Consider the following 27,364-nt stretch of genomic DNA (forward strand, 5'->3'; position numbering starts at 1 on the left):
CTTTTTGGGGTTAATTCCACTTTATCCCCCAAACTTTGGACGATTACCCACTTTAGTTCTTAAACTTCAAAATGAGACACTTAAGTCCCTAAACTTATAAATACCTCCCAATTAAGAAAAATTGTTAACAGAACCTTGAATGCCGTGGTGGTCGAAGTGTCCCATTTTATAAGAGTTTAGGGATTTAAGTGTCCCATTTTATAAGTTTAGGGACTTAAGTGTCCAAATTTATAAGTTTTAGGGACTCAAATGTCCCATTTTGAAATTTAGGGACTAAAGTAGATAATCGTCCAAAGTTTAAGGGAACAAAGTAAAATTAACCCTTTCTTTTGGATAATCAATGTTTGACAATTGTTAAATAACCCAGCTTATACTTTTCAAGCCAAAAATGGTGAGTCTTGATTATCAAAGAAAACAAGGGACTGAAATACATCACATTTTGAAAATGAGGGACCAAAATTGGTAATCTCACAGTGTAAGGTGCCATCTTCCCTTCAACTCTTACCCAATTGAAAATACATCTCCACACAAGTTCATCAACAGCCCCCGAAAAAACCATTACAGAAAATAAAATAAAATAAAACAAAATCATAAACAACCCAAGCAAAAAAAAAAAAAAAAAAAGGGGGGGGGGGGACTCTCCCATTTGCCATTTGCCATTTCCCATTTCCCAAAACGATTCGGTTCTGCTTTCTCTGTTTCCGTTTCGTCCGGTTAATCATCAACTACACATATATACTGAGGTGCAGTTAATTGTATTTTGCCTTGAGCTTATGCTTTTATGAGGTTCAGGAAAAGGGTTGTTCTGGAATCGCCTCGAGATTGAATATCTAGGTTGGCTGAAAATGTACTAATTTCAGGTATTTATTCTATTTCCAATTCAAAATTTTCGTTTTATGTTTGTATTCGGATTGGATTATTATAAGCGTTTGGCCCTCATGATCTTTTTGTATAATGGTTTTTTTCTTTGGATGTCGTTCTTTTTGGTCGGTGAAAAAGAGTACCAAATCGTTTTACTGATTTTTTTTTTCAATTGTTGTAATGGGTATTAATTGAGTTAATTTTGAAGCAATTCTTGTTTTGACTGTCTGATTGTTGTTATAGTAATAAAACTATAGAAAAGCTTGCGCATTGCACAATTTTTGAGTTGTTTGTTGTGAAGGGCATTTTTAGTGCTTTCCATGTGATTATTGTTATTATTATTGGTTATGTTATGGATTGATTTGGTGGGCTTTAGTGGTGAGAAGGAAGTTGCAATGAAGGAAAAAAGAGGGAGTTATGTTCCACCAAGTTATATACCCCTGGAGCAGGCGGAGCGGTCAGATTCAGAAGCAGAGAAAGATGGAGATGAAGTGGTGGATGTTGGCGGCCCCAGTCAGACAACGAAAACTCAAAGTGAGAGTTCTGGCGTGCCACAGCAGTGGTCCTCTGGAATCTGTGCTTGTTGTGATGATCTGCAAAGCTGTAAGCAGATTTCTGCCTCCTTTTTGGTTTCATGTTGATTTTTCAGTAATTACCCCTCTCATAGACGGAAAAAAGAAAGAGATAAGGACAAGAAAAGGGGAGGAAGATGCAATTGCTATGTTTGTTTGATATTTGTTCGGTTTTGACATGTATTTGTATGGTATTGGCTTGGGGAAGAGGTATTTCTTGTGATATAAGCTGTTCTATTTCTATTCCATGTTTCCTAAGAATGATGCATATTATCTGGATCTTTTTGCCTAAGATGTAAGCTGCTCATGGTCCTAACATCACTGCCAGACGTGGAATTGTAATTCTTGTCATATCTGATTGAGGCACAAACTATTTGGACAAACATTAGTATTGATCATTATGAGTGGGAGTTTTTCCTTTGGCAGAAAGCTCTTTACCTAAAAGCCATGACAGGGGATAATATGCACCACTATTAGAAAGAAATGTTTGCATTTTAGAAAGATGGAGGACCCAAAATTATATAAGAGTAAACTATTTAGGGAGTCCTTCAACTATTTCAGTTGTCTCAAATTAGTCCCTCATCTATTTCATCTCAAATTGGTGCCTTAACAATGAAAAGTGCTAGATTTTGATCCTTGGGTCTATTTCCACAGTTAGATCTGTCCAATTTTGCCCTTACATGCATCAGTTGTAACGGTGGAGATTGACTGATGGATCAAAATTTGATGCTTTTTCTTGTTTAGGGACCATTTTGAGACTTGAAATAAATGAGGGGCCTCTTTGAGACAATTGGAATAGTTTAAGGGCTCCCTAGATAGTTTACCAAAGTATAAATTGGAGCGGTTCAAGATTTACATTTCTCTGGGATGAGGATTTGCTTGACAACTTGCCTTAGTTGGTGTGAAGTACTCAAATGTGGCTTATTTGGCATTAACTGGCATATGGATGAGAAATCTGATTATGTTAGTGGTGAACGAGCACATCTTGAAGATGGTTAATATGCACCGAGCTCAACCAGTTAGTATGATGGTAATGATTTATGATGTGGTGGGCTTAATACTTTATTATGCGGCAACACAACGCTTATATAGTCTTCTCAATCAGTTCAACTTTGAATCCTGCATACATTAGACAAAATAAAATGCGTAAGAAAATGATAACAAAATAATATGCGAAGAAAACACATATATCTCCTTTCTTTTAGTATCTGATAACATAATCCATACGCGTGTCTAAAGTAATATACTTGGCTTATTGTTCAAACCCCCTGGATTGATTTCTGCTCTTAGAGTTTTCATTGACAAGGCCCTAAACACTGCTAGTTGCGGTTATGATTCCTGTTGAGCACCTTTTGTTTACATCAAATATTATTTGTTCAGTAGTATGTTGCTTTTCTATAAAGAAGCTGAAAACAACAAAAAATTCTCTGTATTTCTGTATTGGAGATTACTGTGCATGCAATTTCACATCACTAGCAATGCTGTTCTTCAATTTTTCTGGAAGTTCAACATGGCAGAGGAATGTAATTAGGGTTTGAGTTTTAGATTCCTCTATCACTGAACCGTGATTGAAGGTTTTGTGCAATTACATCGAGAAAATATGCAGTTACATGCTCTGTGTAAACCAGTCATTTAATAAGTGGACTGATCTGGGTTTTGGGCATTAAGATTATCAGGATCAAGTTCAAAGGTTGATTTCCTTTTCAGATAAAAGTTTTTGCTAAATTCTGTTGACTGGAAAATTATCAGCTTATTTAAAAGTTTAAATTATCAGGAAAAGTAGTGGTTCATTGATTTATACCGTAAGAACTCTTTGTGAGCTATGAGTTTTGGCTACACATTTCACCTAAGCTTAAGCTATTAAATTGGAAACCAATGTATTCTCTTCTATGCTCAAAACCATTTTAACGTCAAATCTCGATATCATTATCTCGTGAGTGACTTGAGATGTGCCTTTTATTTAATTGATTCAGTCAAAATCAGACTCCTAGTATTTTGTTGGCTCTGATAATTGATCCTAATGAACTAATATCAAGTATTGTTTCTGGTCAGGTTTCATTGGGCTCGTTTGTCCTTGCTTTCTTTTTGGGAAGAATGCAGAGTTTTTGGGTTCAGGAACTTTTATGGGGTCATGCATGACTCATTTTATCTTATGGGGTCTTGTCAATACTCTCTGTTGCTTTCTGACTGATGGTGTTCTTCTGGGTTTGCCTGGATGCTTTGTTTCTTGTTATGCATGTGGCTATCGGAGGACATTAAGGTCCAAATACAATCTGCAGGTATTGAGAGTGGTGCTTTTGCTTTGTAATTATTTTCATTATATATCTGTCATGCTTTGTAATTTTCCGCTGTTTATGTTTTAGATTGCATCATAACTTTATGTTCATGGAGTACCTTCCAAGTGATTTTTATTCCCAATTCCTCCCTCTGAACGAATAACAAGAGCAAGTTCAGAGTTTTAACTGCTAGTAAGCGTTCATCCTTTATGTGCTTAGTTCATCATTCACTTGATATTGTTAATTCATGACAGCTTCCCTAGACTAGAAATACAAGATTGATGAAGTAGGTAAGCAAGTATCAAGTACAATAAATGTTGGAACAGCTTTAGGAAGCAAGAACTGAAGCTTCCTTGGAATTGATCCTAATGATGGCAAAAAGCTCCACTTTCACTTGGACTAAGAAGTTTTTGGGGTCAAAAGGAAGAATATTCTCGGTCCAAAATCCGAAAATCAATTTTTTTTCTTCTAAGTTAAGGTTGCTTTTGATACCTACCATTGGCATTTTATCATAAGCTTAATAAATTTGTTACAAATGATTCTAACTTTGCGCTGAAGTTGGACAAAATAATTTGATCTCCAAGAATTAATACTCTAGATATAGAAACTGGAGAATGCTCTGAATTTCTGTTCTTCTAAGTTAAAATTGCTTTTGATACATATTATTGGCATTTTATCATAAGCTTATTAAATTTGTTATAAATGATTCTAATTTTGCTCTGAAGTTGGACACAATAGTTTGATCTCCAAGAATTAATACTTTAGATATGGAGACTGGAGAATGCTCTGAATTTCATTGCGCTGTGATACAGCATTAAGGAAAGATGTCATATAGGAATTAACTGAGTTAAATTCAAGAAATACTGGGACCAGTTATGACAAACCAAGATTAAAAACTACTTCAAAGTAGCTGACTTGAAGTTAAGGCTATATTTTTCCCTAAGAAAAAGACCATTGAAAGTTTTGGAATCTTTTACGCACTACATTTTTGTTGTTCTCTTCTTCACTAGTGTAGTTGTGGAGAGTTATTGTGTTATGGCTTGTAGTGTGAGAAGAATAGTGCTGATGGTGGAAGTTTTGTACAATTAACATGTCAACGATTAACATGTCCTTGATTTGGAAAGGAAAACAACATTTTTCTGGCTTTGATATGTCTATCATGACATGTATATTAGTAGATTAGTCGACTGAAGCCTATTCATCTGTACAATTCAATTCTAGAAAATTGATGTGGATGAACAGGGTAATAGCTCGTTGAAGTGTATTGATGACGCTCAACTTTTCAGGAGTGGACCATTTTGGTGATCATAAGATAATTTATTGTTTGATTTTTCTGTGGATGATATATGGACTTTGGGCTTGCCAAGATTTGTCAGTTGATTCTCTTGTTTTTTTCGCCAGATTAACTGTTTCCTTTTCCTGCTTTTACATGATTTGAGAGCTTGTTTATTGTATAGTAGTTCGTTTACCTTTAGTAGTCATAGGTATGCCTGCAACTTAATAGTTATTGGAGTTGGTGCTGTACCAATGATGCTAATGGACTCTGCTAGACTCAAATTTTATCCTTTTCTGTCATATGACGCCCTTTGATGCTCTTTCTCTAATTTTTAAAAGTTGAAAGATGAAATTAGAACTCAAGCTTCTGTAAATTCTTGTCTGTTGAAGGCTGAATATTTATTTTTTAACCTACTCTCTACGAATTGTAAACTAGTATTCGGTGTGCAGAAATGATTTACGATCCTTGAGTAATCAGATAGACCTCAAGCACTTTGTAGTCGAGGCACATCTTAGACCCAACATAAGTATGCAATATGTTGACACATGGTAGACTTAGGTGTTAATTGGAGGCATGGGCATTTAAATTGGTAATCTCCCTCTACAAGATCAAATAGCAAAAGTTTTATACTATGTAAGCATATCAATATGGGCATTCAATCATACATGTGACCTGAGAAATGTTTATTCCAAAAGCGTGATATCAATCAGATCTAAGGACTGCTACATTGCGTAATTGCTGTTTTTGAGCATCATCACTAAAGCATTCAACTTGCAGATTATGTTTAGGCTACTTTGCAAATGCTTTTGTTTTCCAGGGGTCTTTAAAAGTGAACATTATGTCAGTATTTTTAGCTGGTGGATGCATTAAAAAGTTATTAGCATCATTTTGGTGAAAAGCCTGTCTAACTGTCTTCCTTTGTTGATGATCAAACTTTCAGCATCTATTCTAGGCAATAATATGAAAGCCTTAGGTTCTCTCTAGACAATTGGTGATCAGTTGTATGATTAGATATCCAATTGCACTCTCCCATTTAATATGCTGGGTGATTTAGGAATTCACTTGTTTTATTATGAATAGCAGGTCTGCTGTTGTCATAGCCATCGCAATCCCCATGTTTTGAACCTCATATAAGCTTTATTATACTTGTTGAGTTATGAGTGGATAGCTTGATTGAGATACTTCCAACACCTCTCAATGGACATTCTGTTTTATCATCCTTTGCGTGCTGAATGCTTGGTTTGGTACAGCAGATGTAGGCCATAGATACCCAATGAGAAATGAACATAGCAGGCAAGTTATATATTAGAGCAGATTAGAGTATTGCATATGGTTATTAGACGATGTTGTAAGAGAAATTTTTGGGGTTGCATTTTTGCATTGAAGATGTTACCTTAGGACCAGACGCACGCATTTTCATGTAGCATTATTTTCTGGGCAGTAGGGGATTGTGATCGACATCAAGATGCACATTACACTTAAATAATACATTCACATGCACTAGTTTTGAGCTTTTTGTGATTTTTGAACAAGCTTGTCTGCCAGTGTAAGGTTACTTACCTAGTAAAATACATGACTTATGAATCATCTGCTTTTTCATAAATTAGGTTTACAGGTTGATTTTGTCATTTTCAAGTTCAGTTAGCTGATCTTACTGATATTCCTATGCCTGTGAATTTAACAAAGCTTGCTTTCCTGAAGCCTTGTTTTGATTGACTTTTAAATGTTGTACCAAGTGTACTATTGAGTCCTTGTTTCATTTGGCTGTTTAAATTTGTAACAAGTCTTAAATGTCCTGAAGCCTTGTTTTGATTGACTACTTAAAGTTACCACTACCATGATCCTGTCAATGCTAAATATTCTTGGGAATTTCTGTCTGCCATGCCATCTGCCAAAGCGATGTAGTAGTTGGAAGCATGTTCTGATAAGATTTGGTTTTAGAATTGTTATGTATAGAAAGTTTAGAATCTGGAAAATGGCATTTTAGAATCTGAGATAGAAGAGCAAGAGAAGGAGAAGAAGCTCTAGAATTTCACCTACATTTCTCTAGGATTAACCACGTAAGGTGAAGTCGCTTTCATTTCTCAAAGAAAGCAGAAGACAATAACCTAAACAATCCCTATCACATTGCTTCTCTATTACTGAGCTATTACAACTTCTATATGGAGAAAGGTTCTTGTAGGCTAATATTTCTTAAGGAGTAAGGATACATTTTAACTAAGCAAACCTGGCAACAAAGAAAGTTAAAAGCTTGAAGATGCATAAAGCCAACTTGGTTTGACAACATGAGGAGGCAGCTACCAGGTTTCACTGTCCAATGCATATTTTTGACTCCTAGAAACTCTGATGTCCGAAACTACAAATTAATACAAATAATACATTTAAATAAACATTAAACACATTGGTAGTAACCGCTAACAAAATCCAGTTCCATGATTTGCTGGGATTTTCATAGCAAAAAGAAGTTTGTCGTGTTCTTATTTATCTTTGCTCTGCTTTTGGCATATTTGAAAATGGAAAAGGTGATGCTGAGAGATACCCCTTGAGACACGGCATTTGCATGTTATTGCAACCAAAAATGCTTTCAATTTTTTTGCAGCCTTTTAAAGAGTGTGTTGAAAACTGAAGCTAACAAGAATAGTCTTTTTTGTTTTCCCACTTTTGTATTTTGGAGCTTAAATAATTGCAATTTTGTTTGTCTATGAAAATGTGAATATAGGCCAGATATCTTCCTTAGGGGCTTGCCAGAGTATTTTTGTTCTCTTAGTTGCATCTGTTGTCTTTTAATTATGATTTAGTTTGTAACATCACTTACTGTCTGTCTTGCAACTTGAATGTCTTTATGGGATCTCATATGGTGTTACTATCAGAAGTTGAAAAGGCATTAAGTAAAACTTTTAGATGCCATGATAACTCTTTGAATGTGTTAACCTGCGTTTGGGTAAAGCTAGTAGTTGTGGATCAAGTTCTAAAATAGCAATATTCTTTCATGTCTAATATTTTTTCTTATAAAAAGGTAATGATTTCCTTGCTTTAGACGAAAAAAGAAAAGATGAGCTTGTTATTTAAGATTAGTAGAGTAACAATTTCAGTTTAGATATGTCAAGAGCTAGCATTACATCATATTCAACCGACATTGGAAATTGTTGGGCTTCTTAGTGTGTTTCACTCTTATATGTCTCTGGTTGCTTTGAGATGTTGGAAAAATATCTGATATTGGTGTTCTTGATTTTTAGTAGTCTCTGGTTCCTAAACAGAGAAGGTGGTGAGTCTATTATCCTTACCATGTTCTCTGATTGTCTAAGCTCCATGGGCTAGTTATTATACCTTTGATCGTAGCCATGTCTCTTCTTCGAGACCCTGATTCTGTACTTTATAACATCCTTGAATGTTTGATGCAGGAAGCCCCCTGTGGAGACTTCATCACCCATTTTTTCTGCCACCTGTGTGCTATATGTCAGGAATACAGAGAGATAAGCGAAAGGTCTGGTTGTGCAAATCCCACTGACGTAGGTTTAGTAGAAGTGACTGCCCCTGCACATCAAACGATGAATCAACAACCTTAAACTAATATGTATCTGCAATGCAATAGATACAGCTGGTGAGCATGTATCTGCAACGCATAGATACCACTTTCCACAGCATGTTTTGCACTTCTTTTTTTCCTATTGCTGTGTTGTGTAAATTCTCGATGATCCTTCTGCCGGATAATTGTTATCCAGCTTTGTTTTGCTCTACAGATGTCACACATGTTCAGAGTATGTGTTCGTCGGATGGTATAAGATAATCTTTCAGTGAGAACCTTACTCCAAATTAGACGATCCAAACAACAAAGGGTGAAAATTACCCCATAAAAAAATAGAAAAATGAAAATGGGCATATGATGGTGTCTGTTCTTTATTTTTTTTTTCAATTGAAAAAAAAAAAGAGAGCTTATTGCAATACCTATGCAAAGAGGAAATTATACAACTGGTGAGCATGTATAGCAAAACCCCTTTGGTAAAGAAAGTTTGGTTTCCAACTTGGGATTCTGGAACTGATATATGTTCCATATTCCCAGAATCTACGTTTATGTCACAATCTGAAGCTGCATAATAGTCTTGTGTGATTGTAAAATGGTATCAGTTCCTTTTGGCCGGTGCTTCTGTCAGCCCCACAAAGTAAGGCCATGACCATCCCCGTCACCCTCATCTTCATCGTGGATTATGCATTTGTGCTCTTGAGGGCAGCTGCCCACCTCTCACATTTCTGGATTTGTTTGTGAGAGTGTGTGTGTGTGTGTGTGTTTGTATGCGTTTTTTTTTTATTTTTTTATTTTTTTGGTGGGAGGTTTAGGAACTTGGGATTACGGATTTGCATACCAAGTTGCAAAAGCAAGTCAGAAATAGAAGTACAAGTTGAAGCAAAGATAGCAGAATGGAGATCCATCATCATTGATGAATAAATTGTTGTATGAAAAGCAAAAACATAAGAGAAAAACTCCAAAACTTTTTAGCTTGCCGGTTGTCACTACTTGACTCAAGATAGGTTATCAGAATAAGAATTTACCATATCATTTAATTGAGAAATAAAAAGGGTGCCTCTGAAAACAGGTTCTCATAGAATCTTAGCCAGCTTATATTACAAGCTTCCCAACAACTGCAAGAGCATCTTCATACATGATGCGAACCTAACTGATGAGATCAAAAGTTTATGCCAACTTGAGTAATGCTATCAATTCACAAATATTGATCATTTTCACTTTCTTTTGTTATATACTTCTCACAAAATGAACTTTGAACATTCTGATATCTATCTGGAGCTGCATATCATCACAATGTTTGGTGGTTGCTTCAAGCAGACTGATATACCTAATGCAATGTGTGTAAGTTGTAACTGTTTTCTTTTTTAATTCTTCAAATATTTATACACACACACACAACATCCATACATACATACACTTAGATAATGAGTTCAAGCGAACTCAAAACTATCCACACATTGCATGAATTATTGGTTGAGGCACACACCCCTTAGATATTTGTTGAAATAAAACTACCAATTTAAAGTATTTTTATTTGGACATTTTAGCCTTGGATGAGATGGTTAATTTAGCAAGTGGTTTTTTTTTTGTGGTAAATTATTTGGAGTAAAATTGGCATTAAAAAGAAGTGACAAAAGAATTTGCACCATAACAATGCTCATGCTTTATCTATAGTATAGATATAGATTGTTGTAGCATTATAAAAAAGATTTGCACAATTGGCATGGTTGGTATGAATTTAATGTGGATGGATATGGATCCAGTCCATCTTGGAATGGCTGATTGTTGTTTGTTTATATCATTGAGGTGCGTTAAAAATGGAAATTTTTTTTTTTTTTTGTTGTTGTGGTGGTAAATTCAAGAGATTATCTACACAACTAATCTCGTGTTCTTGGTTTCCCATTTGGTGGATAGACTGTGGAACTTTTGGTTCATATGGATTGCGATGGATGTGAGAAAAGGATACGAAGAGCAATCTCAAAATTGCATGGCAAGATATTTTCCAAATTGTCCAACCCTCAACCATGCGGTTTGATGATTCTTTATTTCATATAGATTTAGAAAGATAACTTACAATCACCTTAGTTTCTTTGTTATCTGAATTATATCCATTTTTCTTAAGATTTTTAGAAATTTCATTAACTAATATGTCAGTAAAAAAATGATGATAAAAAGGTCTCTCAGAAGAAAATGAAACGTTTCAATTTGTATTTTTGCTTTGGCTTCTGCAAATTATGTATTTTTAGTGTTTGAACATAATATTTTATGTGTTGAATTTTCTATTTAAAATTTTGTTGGATTCTACTTATTTAGATAAGGTTGTTTTCTTTGTCATGATTCCAATTCTTATGTGCCTTTTTGAATTATTTAACTTAATTATGTAACATAAGTTAAATCACTTCTCGAAAAAAAAAAGTTCAAGACTAATGGGTCCCAATAATTAAATAAAATTTTTTTCTATGAAAAAAGGATAAGCATACAACAAAAAAAAAATAAAAAAATATAATTGGATTCAGTATGAAAGCTCTAAAATTTCCGCTCACCTATTTAATTGCGTTTACATTTTTACTCTATTTTTATCCAAATGTCATTGCTTATCATGTAGGTGCCAAATAGAGGATTCCATATAATACACCGTACTTTTGCGGCTTTCATATTTAATCCTATCATGCGCATTGGAATATGCCTCTAAATTAATTAACATCAGCTTGGATTATGCCTAATGCTTTTCACTTAATCACTAGTCGTTGACATAGATTTCTAGACTAGTAAATACAACTACTGATATATGAAAACTCAGTTCAAAACCATATGTTTTTTTCTTAATTTTTTTAACAGGAGAGAGATAGGATTTATGAAGCAGAACGGGAAAAAGGAAATTTGAATCAAGTCGTATAAATTGTGGGGCTCAACCTTAGTTATCAGTTTAAGACCATGTGAATGAATGGTATGGAAAAGAAGGTATTGAGTGGTTTTCACGAGTGAGAGGCTAGTTTTTCTTGTAGGAGAGCGAAACTTTAAAACTTAAAATTATAGCCTTTTATGAAAGCTATTTGTTAAAAGCATTTGACTGAAAATAATACACTGCGCATAATATGGAGCAATATAATTACTAGTTGTATTAGCCACAAAATCTACATCAGCCCTCAGCTTTCCATAATCCTTTCAGGCGCTTCATAATCATTAATTATGGCATTTAGCTTTCACATGTTGGACATGCGTAGGACCAATATTAGAATACTAGTTTTGCTTTTATTCTTTTTCATGTATTAGTTCATCAAAAAGTTCAAAATATTAAAAAACAGATTAATTTGTCATTTGTTTTTAATTTGTCATTTAGTTCACTCTCATTTTTTCAAATCTGGGATTAATTTCTATGGTATACGTTTATAGGATGTCGATGGGTGCGGCAAAGAGAATCAAAATATTGTCATTTCTTTTTTTTTTTTTTGGGATAGAAAGAATAAATTGTTAATTGTCACGAGTACAAAGTCACGTGCTATAACAAATTGCAAGATTTGCAATCTACACAAAGCATGTGCATTTTATTTAAGGTGAATCTTAGATGCACTGATAGCATATACACCATCACAGTTGAATCATGAACATATCTAAAATTGAATTTCAAGTTCAATTTATATTAGTTATCACTCATTCAAAACTGACAGGATGTATATAAGATTAATCTGTTTGTTTATCATTTCTTTTTGTGATTTAATTTCAGAAGGATTACTTTCAAATTAATGCAGGCGTTGATAGCTTTGATGTAGACATGGATAAGCAAAAAGTCACAGTTGTCGGGTATGTAGATAGAAGGAAGGTCCTAAAGGTTGTAAGGAGAACAGGGAGAAAAGCAGAGTTTTGGCCATTTCCATATGATAGTGAGTACTATCCCTATGCAGCCGAGTACTTGGATGAATCAACTTACTCATCCACATACAACTATTACATGCATGGTTATAATGAGAGCATGCATGGGTATTTCCCTGATCTCCCTTACTCAACACTTGATGACAAATTTGCTTATAGCTTCAGTGAGGAAAATGTCCATGCATGCAGCATCATGTGATTATTTTAAAACCTATGTTACTCAGACTCGACTATCAAGTCCCGCTGACACAGCTACTATATAGTGCAAAATGAAGAGTCGGACATGAATACAGCGACTAAGTGAAGAATTTCAGTAGTATAGTTTAGAACCATTGGTCACTGAGCAATACAATTTACAACTACGCGAATAAATGTGTATGATCGAAGGTACTTGGATTTTAGATATATGGAACTATGAATCTCTGATAGGATTAATAATAAATGGAAAATAAAGAAGAAGATTTATCAAAGAGTAATGAAAGTCGAGGTGCAGGATGCCTAGCACTGTTGAATATGATTTTGTTACTGCAAGAATGTATGCACGAATACAACGACAATCCAACAGTGGCTGCTAAGGGTCAATAATGCGATCAGCTTGGATATGTCAAATACATTTCAAGCCTTTATTATCTGCACAATTGTTCTAGGTCGCCTATTAGTTACCTATATATATATATATATAATTTTTAACGTTGTTGTAAGTACAATGAATACAACCAAAAGAAATAGGAAATTGTCGTGCAATATTTAGTTGATAAGAGTTGAATAATGCATGTGCCAGAAAGATGTACATTTCACTTGCCTTTGCTCTTAATAACACTTTATTATGCATTTTTTTTAAGTCATATGCAGTTTGTGTGATGTAGTTTGTTGATTTTGACTCATCAAATGTGGATCTGAGAAATAACTTGCTTCTTAGTGCCTTTTGGACCATATTTAAAAAGTTATAAGCATCCTCACTAGACAATGGAAAGGGTAAATCCATAGTCCATTCACTTAATGCCCTTGATTTCTTCATGACGTAGTTAATAATGATATTGTAATTTGAAAACATTTCTTCACACATAATTATTCACGAAAAAGGCTAATCTAATTCCCAAGCTTCTCTTGGTTCAGAAAATAAAAAGAAGATCGAAAGGAAAAAAGGAAAGACCCTTCATGAATCTCTGTGGAAAATCGTCCAAGGGTAATAAGCTCAGACATACTGAGAACAGAAAAAGTACCCTCAGGCTGTATGCTAGAACCTTACAATTACAACATCTATCCACTTCTTGTAATTGAAACACACTACATCTACACATTATTGACAGCTATAATTTATTTAAATTCTCCATTATTACCCAAATCACCTTTTCTTATCCATCATGGTTCAAATACTATGACTTCTTCTATAAAACAAACAAGAATGAAGGCAATGAATGTGGATTTAAAATAGGCAGTGTGTCAAAAGATTAAATTTATCAGTGTAATGTAAAAAAAAATTTCTCTCAAAGTAAGCAAGAGATGCCTAGTCCACAAATAAAATGTAAGTTAGACCCATCCTTTTTTTACGCACCAATTTCTTATTATAGCAAAAACACTTTTAAAATTGGTTACGAATTGTAATGAAACAAGAGGCTAGGAATTGCAGGAGGAAAGAAGGCGTGAAGTAAAACTAAAGGAAAACGTGATCGAGCATGAAATGGAGTAGAGAAGACGTGAACTGAGAAGGACGGTCATCAGCAGTGCACTAGGAGGGCAAAGGCGTGAAAGCAAAAAAGAGGAAGGCACGAGGATAGCGGGAGGCGTGAACAGAAAGCACGCCTTTTCTGGGTTCATGCCATTCTTGTTGTTGGTTGCACCAGCCATCCCAGAAGATTCCTTCTCACATGCACTACCGATTCATTAGCAAGTGGGAGGAGTTAGTTAGATTAGCTTCCTATAAAAAGGGTGATCATGTAATTGCTAGCTATCAGATTGTATTTTCGAATTTTGTAATCAAAAGGGAGAATATCCTTTTGGTTTCTTCCCCAAGTTTCTTCCTGCATTCTTCTTCCCCTTCTTCCTTTTCCCGCCATTTGCATTTCTATACTTTTTGAAGATTCTTTAATAAAAGTAAAGTTGATTTACGAATTCAATCCAGCTTAAGTCCAGATTATATTTTCAGATTAATTCCAATTATTTCCATTCCTGCACATTTTCCAGTTCTGTACCACAACAGTGGTATCAGAGCTCGATCACGAGCCATAGGGATGACAAAAAACCAGGATGAAGCATTGAGAAGAGATGTGGTGGAACTAGGGTGCGTGGTCGGGACTTTTTCCAACAAAAATGATGGAATGGAGCAGGCCATCCGAACAATGGAATTCAGACAGGATGCTACTGAAAAGTTACTCAAAGGGCTGGATCAGAAGTACGAAGGGATGATGAACATGATGGCTCAACTCATGGCCAAGGTCAGTGATCGTGGGAAGGAGCTAGAAGGAAGCAGCAGCTCAAAGGGAGAGGATAGGCCAAACGAATCCAGGTTGGAATTGCAGAAGGAAATAGTCAGCAAAAGAGATACCAGAATCAGTGGAAGGCTGCCTAAAATGGATCTGCCAATTTTCGATGGTGATAACCCAAGAGAATGGATCAGGAAGGCTAATAAATATTTCAAAATAAATGAGATAGAGGAGAACATGAAAGCTGAGGTGGCTGAACTCTATTTCAGGGACAGAGCTGATATCTGGTTCCATGGAGTCTTCCATGGGAGGGAGACCATTTCCTGGTCAGAGTTGTCTACTGCTCTGAGTATCAGATTTGGAGAAGGAAGTCCAGAAGAAGCCATTGAAGAATTCAACAAGTTGGTGCAGACTGGATCCGTAGCTGAATACCTCGAAAAATTCGAGATGCTTAAAGCCCTGGTAATGCCATCTTTACCTCACTTGTCTGATTCATATTACAAAGCATGCTTCATGAGTGGGCTGAAGGAGGAGATAGTCAATATGGTTAAGATGTCCAAGGCTGAAACCTTGGCTGTTGCTATTGAAATGGCAAAACTCCAAGAGAAAAAACCTCAAAGCTATTCAAAAAATACAGAAACCTGTCAGTACTAGTCTCAGTAACCAAAGAACCCCCAGTAAAATAGCACCAAGCCACAGATGGAACCAAAACTACCCCAAACATACCAACAAAATCCATGACCAGAAAACAACCAACCAGAGCCAGTTCAAAAGAATATCACCCACAGAATTCAACCTAAGGAGAGAGAAGGGATTATGTTATAAATGCGCTGAGCCTTATACCTTGGGCCACGTATGCAAACAATCACATGTGCATTTCTTGTTGGCTGAGGAGTCTGAGTCTATGGAGGAAGCTAAAGAACCAGAGGAAGAGGTTTATTGTGATTGCATTAATGGAGAGCTGTCAGATGAACACATAGAGGTATCTATCCATGCCTTGGCTGGGGGAACCAAACACAGGACTATAAAATTGAAAGGTCTGGTTAAGGGGAGAAAGGTTACTGCACTGATAGACAGTGGCAGTACCCACTGTTTCCTGGATGAGCAGCTGGCCAGAGAGTTAAAATTATGTACTCAGGGACCAAACTTAGTAGTCAATGTAGCCAATGGAGAAAAGGTGGATTCCAAGGGATTGGATAAACCCCTGCAGTGGGAAATGCAGGGACACCAATTCCAACATGCCTTCAATACTTTAAGGTTGGGTGGGGTTGTGACATGATCCTTGGGGTGGATTGGTTAGCAAAACACAGTCCTATAGAGTTCAATTTCAGGGAATTCAATATAAAAATCCATCAGGGGAAACAAGAAGTTGTGCTGATGGGGGAGGGTATCAACACCAAACTGAAGGGTCTCAAGGGAGGAAGGTTGGCAAAGTGGCTGAGAAAGCAGACCTATGGGGTGGTTGCTCAACTGGTGGCAGTAGAAGAAGAAGGAAATGCAGGGCAGCTGCCTGCTGAGATCAGACAGGTACTGGATCAATACAAGGATGTCTTTGAGGAGCCTAAGGGAATGCCTCCAACCAGGGGCCATGAACACTAGATTGTCCTCAAGGAAGGGGCCAAGCCTTTTCAAGTAAGGCCTTACAGGTGCCCCTACATCCAGAAGACAAAAATTGAGAGATTGGTAAAGGAGATGCTGGAACTAGGCATCATACAGCCTAGCAGTAGCCCTTTTGCCTCACCAGTACTACTAGTTAAGAAGAAAGATGGGACATGGAGATTCTGTGTAGATTACAGGCAACTAAATGAGCTAACAGTAAAAAACAAGTTTCCCATGCCTCTGATTGAGGAGTTGATAGACGAATTGCATGGAGCCAAGTTCTTCACTAAAATTGACCTGAGAGCAGGTTACTTTCAAATCAGAGTCAAAGAGGAGGACATTTCAAAAATAGCCTTCAGAACTCACCAAGGGCTCTACGAATTCAAGGTTATGCCATTTGGTCTAACCAATGCCCTAGCAACCTTTCAAAGCTTGATGAACCAGGTCTTCCAAGAACAGATGAGGAAACATGTGCTAGTGTTCTTTGATGACATCCTGGTCTACAGTCCAACACTAGAGGAGCATGTGAAGCATGTAGATGGAGTAATGAGTATTTTAAGACAGCACCAGCTGTATGCCAAGATGAGCAAATGTTCTTTTGCACAGCAGCAGGTGGAGTACTTGGGGCACATAATATCAGCAAATGGAGTTCAGGCTAACCCCAAGAAGATAGAATGCATGGAAAACTGGTCCAACCCAACTAATATCAAGCAGCTAAGGGGATTTATGGGGTTGACAGGTTACTACAGAAGGTTTGTCAAAGGCTATGGAGCCATAGCAAGGCCTCTGACAGACCTGCTGAAGAAGGATAACTTCCACTGGGGGGGAGGACTCAGAACAGGCCTTCCAGAAGCTGAAGAAGGCCATGTGCAGCACCCCTGTCTTAGCAGTACCTGACTTCACCCAACCATTCATTATTGAGACAGATGCATGCTACACTGGCATAGGGGCGGTACTGATGCAAAACAGGAGACCTATTTCCTATCTCAGTCAAGCTTTGGGACAAAAGAACATGGAACTATCAATTTATGAGAAAGAGTTGCTAGCATTAGTAACTGCGGTGACCAAATGGAGGCACTACCTAGAAGGACATCATTTCATCATACATACTGACCACCAGAGTTTAAAGTACCTACTGGATCAGAGGATTACTACCCCTCTCCAGCAGAAATGGCTCACTAAGCTGCTAGGATTGAGCTACGAGATTCACTACAAAAAAGGAAAAGATAACCTGGCTGCAGATGCACTATCTAGACAGGGCAGAGAAGAAGTGGGAGAGTGCACTGCCATTTCCTGTGCAGTGCCTGTGTGGATCAAAGAAGTAATAGAAAGCTATAAAGGGGATGAGTGGGCTCAGAAGACCATATCCCTGGTGCTTCTGACTCCTACACTAGCTCCAGATTACTCCTACCAGGATGGCATCCTCAGATACAAGAAGAGGCTAGCCATAGGAGAGCAAGGTGACACCAAGAAGAAACTCATTACTGCACTACATGACTCCCAACTGGGAGGGCATTCAGGCATCCAAGCCAGCTACTTGAGGGCCAAGCAGCTGTTCTACTGGCCAGGAATGTACAGAGAGATCAAGAAGGCAGTTCTGGAGTGTGATACTTGTAGGAAGTGCAAGGATGAACATGTAGCCTACCCAGGATTGCTACAGCCACTCCCTATCCCTCAACACTCCTGGAGCCATGTTACCATGGATTTTATTGAAGGGTTACCACGATCAGAAGGAAAGGATACCATAATGGTCGTGGTAGATAGATTCACCAAATACTCTCACTTCATCAGCTTGGCACACCCTTTTGATGCTCCTAAGGTGGCCAGACTTTTTATTGACTATGTCAGTAAACTTCATGGGATTCCTCAAAGCATGCTCTCAGACAGGGACAAGGTATTTGTTAGCCAATTTCGGGGGGAGTTGTTCAGTATGATGGGGGCCAAGTTAAACTACAGCACAGCTTACCACCCTCAGACTGATGGCCAGATTGAGAGAGTAAACCAGGTGCTTGAAATGTACCTCAGATGTCTAACTCATGTGGAACCTAAGAGATGAAATCAGTGGTTATCCTTAGCAGAATGGTGGTACAACACCTCACACCACACGGCCATTCAAATGACTCCTTTTGAAGCATTATATGGTTTCTCACCTCCACAACTGGCTCTAGGACCCTACCTGCAGTCCAGGGTAGATGCAGTAGGAGAATACATCAGGGAAAGGCAACAATTGGATAACATGTTGAAACAGAACCTGAAGCAGGCTCAGGAAAGGATGAAGAAGTATGCTAATGAGAGGAGGAGTGAAAGGGAGTTCAGTGTGGGTGATTGGGTGTACCTACGGCTACAACCTTATAGACAGAGTTCAGTGGCTCTGAGGGGAAATACTAAGCTATCAGCAAGGTATTTTGGCCCATACCAGATAGAGGAAAGGATTGGAGGTGTAGCCTACAGGCTGAGTTTGCCAAAATCTTCAAGGGTCCACCCAGTCTTTCATGTATCTTTGCTCAAAAGGAAAGTAGGGAACAAAGTCACTCCTATCCTCCAATTACCAGAGATAAACGAGAAGGGTCACTGGAGAGTGGAGCCAGAGGTAGTTTTGGGCAGAAGGATGGTAAAAAAGAAGAATGCTGCGGTAACTCAGTGGCTGATCCACTGGTGGGGAACTGACCCTACAGAAGCTACCTGGGAGGATGCTGAGGAGATCAAAGCACAGTTCCCTACGTTTCAATCTTGAGGACAAGATTTGTAGTCAAGGGGGAGGTATTGTAATGAAACAAGAGGCTAGGAATTGCAGGAGGAAAGAAGGCGTGAAGTAAAACTAAAGGAAAACGTGATCGAGCATGAAATGGAGTAGAGAAGACGTGAACTGAGAAGGACGGTCATCAGTAGTGCACTAGGAGAGCAAAGGCGTGAAAGCAAAAAAGAGGAAGGCACGAGGATAGCGGGAGACGTGAACAGAAAGCACGCCTTTTCTGGGTTCATGCCATTCTTGTTGTTGGTTGCACCAGCCATTCCAGAAGATTCCTTCTCACATGCACTACCGATTCATTAGCAAGTGGGAGGAGTTAGTTAGATTAGCTTCCTATAAAAAGGGTGATCATGTAATTGCTAGCTATTAGATTGTATTTTTGAATTTTGTAATCAAAAGGGAGAATATCCTTTTGGTTTCTTCCCCAAGTTTCTTCCTGCATTCTTCTTCCCCTTCTTCCTTTTCCCGCCATTTCCATTTCTGTACTTTTTGAAGATTCTTCAATAAAAGTAAAGTTGATTTACGAATTCAATCCAGCTTAAGTCCAGATTATATTTTCAGATTAATTCCAATTATTTCCATTCTTGCACATTTTCCAGTTCTGTAACACAACACTAATGTTAGGATAAATTAACTCAAGGCCCTTGCACTTTCAGCTGGAACATAGTTCATGAAACTTATAATTTGTTAATTTTCAAATTGCAGATCATATCATCACCGTGATAGTAAGGCATCCAAGCGAAAGTTCAATACCTTAATGTATGAGTTTTCTAAACTGAAAGATAAAATATGATCTAAAGCAATACTAATTAGAGTTTTCTCAAGCAAAGAAAAAAAAATATTACTAGCAAAAGTTAAAGGACTGCCTGCAAAGATTGATTTGTCAGTAATTGCGAGGAAGGACCGAAACATATATTGAGCACTCAACAGGATCTGGTGCTATACACTTCCTACATTTATTAGATACAAAAAACAGCAAGTCAAAAATCACTAAAACATATTTTGTGATAAATGTTTTATCCTTTAACTAATGTAATCATATATGGCATATTTGGTACCATAATCATAAATATTAAACCCTTCAAGCCAAGATTGTTAGTTGTTACTAATCCAACTAGTGGATAAATATTTCAATATATATATACATACATATATATATATTCCCAACACCCATCCTGCAGCCAATTATGAGGCATAGGATTCGAACACTAAATCTAACAGTGGGGAAGACTCTAAGAACATGTTATTTGACTATCAAAAGAAAATGTTGTAGCAAATTTTTTGTCTAATGAATTGAAAGTAAATTACAATAATAGTTTATAAACATAAATTATAACATTTTTGGTACATATTTAAACTTATATGATGACATTGGATATACAATTGTGAATAATACATAACATTGAATATAATCATTTTCATTAGATGTCTACTTTTATTTTTTTAACGTGCTAAAGTATTAAAGATATTTGCCTTGTATTTTTTTGGCCTTGTAAAATAGTAATCCTAATAATTTTTTCCAAATCATGTCTTACCAAAAACATTTTTGGAGATTAAATAGCTTTTCTATTATTCAACAAAATTCACTTCTATTCTAAGAAAAAAAAATATTAGCTTTTATTCTATGAAACTTGGAAAGATTTACTTTTAACATGCAGTTTTAGATTTTCGAAACTAAATGAATAAGTTCTTTTTTTTAACACTATAGAAAGTGAAATTTCATTTTATTTTTTTAGTCAAGATTGATTTAATTATTTTGGTCTTTATTAAGTTAAATTAAAAATATTTGTACTTGCAAATTGGGCCAATATTATATGGACTTTCAAATCAAGTCAAGGGTGATGCAATCTGATATTAATTAAAATAGATTTATTAATCATTAATTCATAGTAGACTATTGAGGCCAACCTATTGTTAAAATCCAGATTAGATGGATTTTTTGAGTTACAAGTCACTCAAGGTGTTTGGAAGATTCTAGAGTTTCTTGAAGAACAATCCATGATTCTTCTAGACAGTTTCCTTTTAAGCCAATAAACTCCATTATTTGGCCATAAATCTCAAAGAAATTGTGTCGAGTTCTTTCAATCAACACGAATCGTGTGAATCTAGTATTGAGTAAGTTTTCTCCTTGAAATTCAAATCAAATTCAACATGGAATCAAGTGTCTTTTGGGGGTTTAAGTTACACAAGTTGAGGTTCCTCTAGAGTAAGGATTCTATTTTTATTAGAAGCGTCTAAAAGGTTTGAATGGATGAGCCTAGTGGCATTAAGTTGCTCAGAAAACTTTTTAACATTCAACTTGAGGTTCAAAGTGAGCAGTTGACTTAGTTTGGCGCCAGGGATAGTTTCGGGAAAGACATCAGACAGTTGTGTCCCCTTTCTCCAAATAAGTGGAGAGAAACCAAGATTCTTTATGAAAAAGAATTGGTGCTTCTACCCTTTGATGGAAGAAGGGGCTTTGATGAACAGTTCATGGGTCTGATGTTTGCTTCCACTTTTGCATGCGAAGTAAAACCAACTTGGAACGTGGCTAGAAACTTTCATAAGGAAATAGAAGCGGAATAGATCCAATGAATAGGGGATTCCTATAACTCTACAAAGGTTGAAAAAAACCTAGGATGGACCAAATAGCATTACGAATGACTTGGGTTATCTGAATAGCCCAAAAGGATAGGATTTGAGATAAGAAAGAGGAAATTGGAAGGCAAAGACCTGCCACAAATTGATCTCTATAAATGGCGACATATCTTGGAGGAGGTCGGCATGCGATCTCAAAAGGGCGAGCTACCCGAGTATTGAACTGTGGAGGGATAGAATAAGCCGTGGCAAGCTAGTTGACCTCCTCCTGGTCTAGGATGGAGGGGATGGTGTGAATCTCCCTGAACTCGATTTCCCTTGGCTGATCAGGGCCAAAGGGACCTTACTACTAGGAGCATCCCCTGCTCCTTTAAGAGTTACCTCTTGGATTGGAGCTAGGAAGGTTGCCTCGAGATTTTGAGGGATGTGTTCAGGAGAATTCAAAACGTTAATAGGAGAAAAAGGATTAGGGATATACTTTGAATCAAAAGATGAAGTAGAAGATGAAGTAGAAGAAGAACGAACTTCTATGGGAACGGATGGTCAAACTGTCTTATGTCTAGGTGCCAAAGTGGTGATATCAGAATGCTTAGAAGAAGACATAAAAAACAAAGAAAGGAGAACTTACTAGTGATAGCGGAAGAGTGACTTGAACAAAAAAACTTTCCTAAAGGAAGGTGAACTGCCAAAAACAATCGCTTGAACAGACTGAAGAGAAGATGAGGAAGTTTTGAGTGAAAACAAAAGGAGAAGAAGGAAGGAAAATGACAAAGTGCCCTTTGTTTATAGGGGACCACTAGAGCAAAAAGATGAAAAGCTTTTTGAATTTGAATTGAAAGGCAGTTATTGTTAGTAACGGACGTGACAGTTGATAAGATACATGTATCTTATCTTAGAATTCAAAACGTTAGGAGTAATAATGGTGTAAGGCCCGAAGACAACTTAAAAGGAGGGGTGAATTAGGTTATCCACACAAACCAAGCAAATAAAACAAGTTTTTACCCAATAACCACACTACAACTAATTGCACAAATTCACAAATATAATGCAAGTGAAGAGCAATAAAGATTGCACAATTAAGTAACAAAAACTGAAAAGAAAGAGATAGAAATCCAAACCAAAACTTTCAAGTTTCTTTCAAACTTGAAGTTAACTTCAATCCAATAGCTTCTTCAATGATGGTGTTGCAAATAACATGCAAATAACATTGTACATAAGAAAGATCACTCTTTAGTTAAGTCAAAGAGTTTTACAAAACTCCTAGTTAACCCTCTATTCTACAATTGATTGCCAACTAACCAACCAACTAAGAGCTATTATACAAGTGAGGCTCATCTTCACAAGGTTTTACTTCTCCTTAATGAGAAACCTCACTAACCCAAGAACTTTCCCAACACCTATACAATAGTCAAAGTATGTTTCTACCCAAAAAATCGCTCTTGAAAGCTTGTCTCTTATGTAGGTAAAAGTCTTATCTTCTTCTCATGCTTGGAGGTATTTATAGATGGTGAAATTATACCCCAAAAGCTTCGACAACGGTCAAAAAACTAGCCGTTAGAAAACTAACCGTTGGACTTGTCGAACATTCGAATTAGTTGTGTAGGACATCCGATCCAATTGTTCTGCATCTGTTAGCTTGCATTTGATAGAGAACAGAATATTCAAGTTTCAACCCTTTTTATGCCGGATGGTTGATAGAAGGAATGAGTGTTCGATCGAATTGTCCGATGAATATTTGCTGATTGTCGGACGTTCGATACTTTGCTAAGCGTCTAATCCTTGTGTCTGATAAGTAGATTTCTTTTTTAATCCTTCTTGATTTGTTATCCTCCTTTTTTCAATTTGCAAGATACTTGTCCCTAATCATTTCTCATATAAAAACATCATTTCAAATCATCATTTTATTTCATTATCATCAAAACCAAGGATTGATCAACCTATGTCTTCAAATGGCAGTTACATGCACCCTCAACCAAACTCACACGTGCCTCTGAAAACCAAGATTGCATTCATTTGGTACAACCAAAAATCTAGTCTTGAGGAGAGCAGGCTATTGTAGAGGCAAAAAGTCACCATGGATGTGTCATGGCTGAGCCAACCAATTCGATTGCTTCTCGACCAAAAGGAGGGAGGATAAAGTTTGGTTCTGAACTCTTAGGGATAAGTTTAAGGCGTGAATCCAATATTTCCAGGACTTTACCCCTAACAACCTAATAAACCTTTAATTATCTGGTGGAGTGGTTATTGTGAAACAAAGTGATATGCCTAACTTTCCTATCACTTATCGGATAAGGCTCTATAAATAACAAGGAGTTAGATCACGAAAGATATGCAGAAGAAACATGATGTGACACGAACTCCGTTGAAGACGAAACCCGTGAATCCCTCGCACGATCTAGACAACTAGCACTGAAGGTTTGACAGTGGAAAAACTTGACCCTAATAATCCTATGAGTTACGAACAATATTTATACGATCTCAACCCGTAACTAATCGAATTAATGAACCAAATTTGTAGGTATAAGAACGCCACAATCAAGGAGGTACTTGATTGATAAGTTCGGATCGAATAACTTAAGAAAAACTCTCAAGTATTCAAAGGAAACTCTCTTGGACAAAAGAAAGTGATTAACTCACCATTGTTATTGTGAAATCTGATTAACTGAAAATATTGGAGAAAACTAGGCTATTTATAGCCTTACATAGATTCAAAACCTAATGTGCTTTGGAATTGTCTAGAAATCCTAATGTGATTTGGAATCACTTATTTTCCTAAAATTAATAACAAGAAGTCGGCCCATCTTGAGACACAATCTGGCCGAATTAACTAAAGCGAATAAACAACTAAATTAGCAAGGTAATTAATATTAAAACTCTTGCTTAACAACACCAAATAAATGACACAAATTGAAACTCGAATAACTTGAGCATGTGAAATCTTCATGGACTAGAGTGGGGGATTCGGATCATATCATTCCCCTCCTCTTGAAAGCGATTTGTTCGCAAATCGACGGTGCGCTTAAAGGACATTAATGTTGGAAATAGATGAATGACTATGAGCCATGTTGCATGTCGTTTGGTCAACCTCACAATGCTCTCGAATAAAGACATCCTCTAAGACAGGAAACATCTCGTATAAAGCTTATGGGAATTCCAGGTGGCACTCCAAAGCTCTCTAATTAGCTCTTTGTCATGGAATGTTAAATTTGGACCTACACAACAAATAATACAATTAGTATATATAAGTTTAAAACTCCTCAACCACTTACCATTGGCAACCACCAGATAAGGATCTTCATAATGATGCTCAATTAGCTTAGAAAAATTTCGAATCTGGTTATGCGAAGTGACAAAATTCTCCACAAGCTGTTGTTGGTTTGGGTCATCTTGCACGAATAGAACTAGGTCGTAATAGGTAGCTTGAACACCTTCAATTTGAACAACAAAATCAGAATGTAATGAACCAGATAATTGTCTAAGATAGGTCGAAACATCATTATCGAAATAATAAGGATGGTTAGAACAAGTTTCAAGTGTAGAAACTCCCTTTGAAACTTCATTATTCCTCCAACAAGCAAATCAGGGTCACGACTGAAATTGAACATCAATGGCTAGCAAAGAGACACAACCCTTAAGATGCAAACTCCATGAAAAGTGTGATATTCTCCAATGGATGTCGGAATAGAACATGTCATGATCAACTCAATTTCTCCTTGCTTAACTTGCATAAAAGTAGAAACACTAAACACATAAAGGTTAAGTTTGTTAGTACAATCATAAGCTCTCCTAACATTATTGACTTTGGCAATAAGTGACTGCTTTTCCTCAAGAGCCAATTTACTTACGGCAGTTTTTCCCTCATGTTAACTTTGGCCTCGCCCTTTTTCTTTTCCCTCGAGTTTTTCCCTTTCTCATTCTCACTCAATTCTTGCTCGAGTTCACTTAAATCTTTTGATTGTTCATTCTCATTTTGCACTTCACTCTTCTCAACTTGCTCTATCTCCTGGCCATTTTGCTCAAATTGATGTTTCAGATATGCTAAGTCAACAAACAGTTGCTTCGAATCAAGCGACACAAGCCTGGTACAACAGCAATTAAATATGAAGGAATACTTATTAGTATATCCATCGTATTTGACTTCTCGTTTAAACACCCACCATTGTCCCAACAGCACATGTGTCACTTGAATGGGAACTACATCACACAACACTTTATCCACGTATTGGCCAATACGAAAAGGAACAAGTGTGTTCTTAGTAACCTAAATATCACCACTAGCACTTTGCAACTTGTAAGGTCGAAGATGATCAATGGTTGGAAGATTCAATTTCTCAACCAAGATAGTACTTGCGGGGTTAATTTCACAACCCTTATCAATGGCTAAGCTGCAAACTCTATCCTTGATGTGGCAACGACTATAGAACCAATCATTTTTTTGAGCTTTGACGATGTCCAATTGCTCAGTTATCTCACGCAATGCCATAACATTTACTCCTTTAGGCACAAGATGGTGAAGCTCTAGTTGAGCATTCGTTTGTCTTATACTTATATTACCTGCAAAACTCAACAAACGTTAGTAAAAAATGCCTCATTCACTCCCTTAAGTGTTTCACTTACCCTCGTGTATCACTCAAGTGTTTTAAAACACTCTAATGTTCTCATCAATCACTTATCAAATCACTTGATTGCTTCCTTTGAAGAAGTCAAAATTTTCTCCAAGAAATTCAACCAAACTTCACTCAAGTTTCACCCAAAATGTGGCATGTTAATGGCTGGAATTTGAGGGTTGATTAGACTGTTATTGTGACTCAAAAAGGCTGACAAAACACTCCGAAAAATGACCAGATTTTAGTCCACAAAGGTAACTCAAGTTTTGGTAGTGTTTGACCTTGACAAGGACTCAATTTGGAAACTAACAAATTGAATCCTAGACTGACTTGGGCTCTTTTGGGTACTTCTAAACACGAAAATATCCTGGAAAGAGACTCAAAAACACTAATTTATAAAGCTGGACAGATTACAAATTTCAACTAAACAAGAATCAAAAGTGGCAGAAATTTTGGATCCTAGAGTGACTCTACCCAATTTGCACTTGGCTGGAATTTAGGGATTCAAACAAGGCTTCTTGGATTTGTTTTGGGAAGATAAGGCTGCTGATTCTCAAGCTTTTCACGTGTATGAACAGGCAGCAAAAATCTGAATTTGTAATTGGAGTGTGACTAGGATTCCCAAGTCAAGTTGCTTCCCTTATTTGATGGATCTGAATCTGGTTTCCTTTTCTCTTCCTTTTTTTTAATGCAACCAGATTTGTTTCCTCTTTTTTTTTTCTTTAATTCAGATCAAGGCTTAAGAATCAAGAATTCGGTTGAAAGATTGCATAAGAACAGCCACTATTCAAGAACAAGAATGAGGGTTTGTTCAATTTCAAGATGTGGTCAATTTGTCTTCAAGAATTTCAAGAACCAACCCAATACTTCAAAATTTCACCGAAGAATTTCCAGAAAATTAAAGATATTATCAAGATTTCCAAGAACAAAGGTAAACAGCCTCGTTTTAGTGCAAGACACAAAAATTCCCAACATCCTTTGTCAAGAAACCCTGGTGAGCACTTCGGATTTCAAGAACAAAAATACCGACT

General features: G+C 36.8%; 3 protein-coding genes across 3 annotated transcripts; all 3 read left to right on the forward strand.

The window, feature by feature from the left end:
- Nucleotides 1-500: 500 nt before the first annotated feature.
- Nucleotides 501-8,724, forward strand: LOC113691881 (protein PLANT CADMIUM RESISTANCE 10). Its single transcript, XM_027210208.2, has 4 exons — nucleotides 501-860; nucleotides 1,238-1,464; nucleotides 3,486-3,712; nucleotides 8,387-8,724. The coding sequence occupies exons 2-4, from the start codon at nucleotides 1,257-1,259 to the stop codon at nucleotides 8,549-8,551; spliced, it is 600 nt and encodes a 199-aa protein (XP_027066009.1). The 5' UTR covers nucleotides 501-860; nucleotides 1,238-1,256; the 3' UTR covers nucleotides 8,552-8,724.
- A 138-nt stretch (nucleotides 8,725-8,862) lies between these two features.
- Nucleotides 8,863-12,895, forward strand: LOC113696812 (heavy metal-associated isoprenylated plant protein 45-like). The gene is made up of 3 exons (XM_072053835.1): nucleotides 8,863-9,849; nucleotides 10,423-10,537; nucleotides 12,258-12,895. Exons 1-3 carry the CDS (start codon nucleotides 9,754-9,756, stop codon nucleotides 12,575-12,577), a joined length of 531 nt encoding a protein of 176 aa, XP_071909936.1. The 5' UTR covers nucleotides 8,863-9,753; the 3' UTR covers nucleotides 12,578-12,895.
- Nucleotides 12,896-18,516: 5,621 nt separating this feature from the next.
- LOC113693236 (uncharacterized) lies at nucleotides 18,517-19,134 on the forward strand. Its single transcript, XM_027211799.1, has one exon. The coding sequence runs from the start codon at nucleotides 18,517-18,519 to the stop codon at nucleotides 19,132-19,134; it is 618 nt and encodes a 205-aa protein (XP_027067600.1).
- Nucleotides 19,135-27,364: the final 8,230 nt, after the last annotated feature.

The sequence above is a fragment of the Coffea arabica genome, chromosome 6c (assembly GCF_036785885.1).
Source record: "Coffea arabica cultivar ET-39 chromosome 6c, Coffea Arabica ET-39 HiFi, whole genome shotgun sequence".
In the NCBI taxonomy this organism is placed as follows: domain Eukaryota; kingdom Viridiplantae; phylum Streptophyta; class Magnoliopsida; order Gentianales; family Rubiaceae; genus Coffea; species Coffea arabica.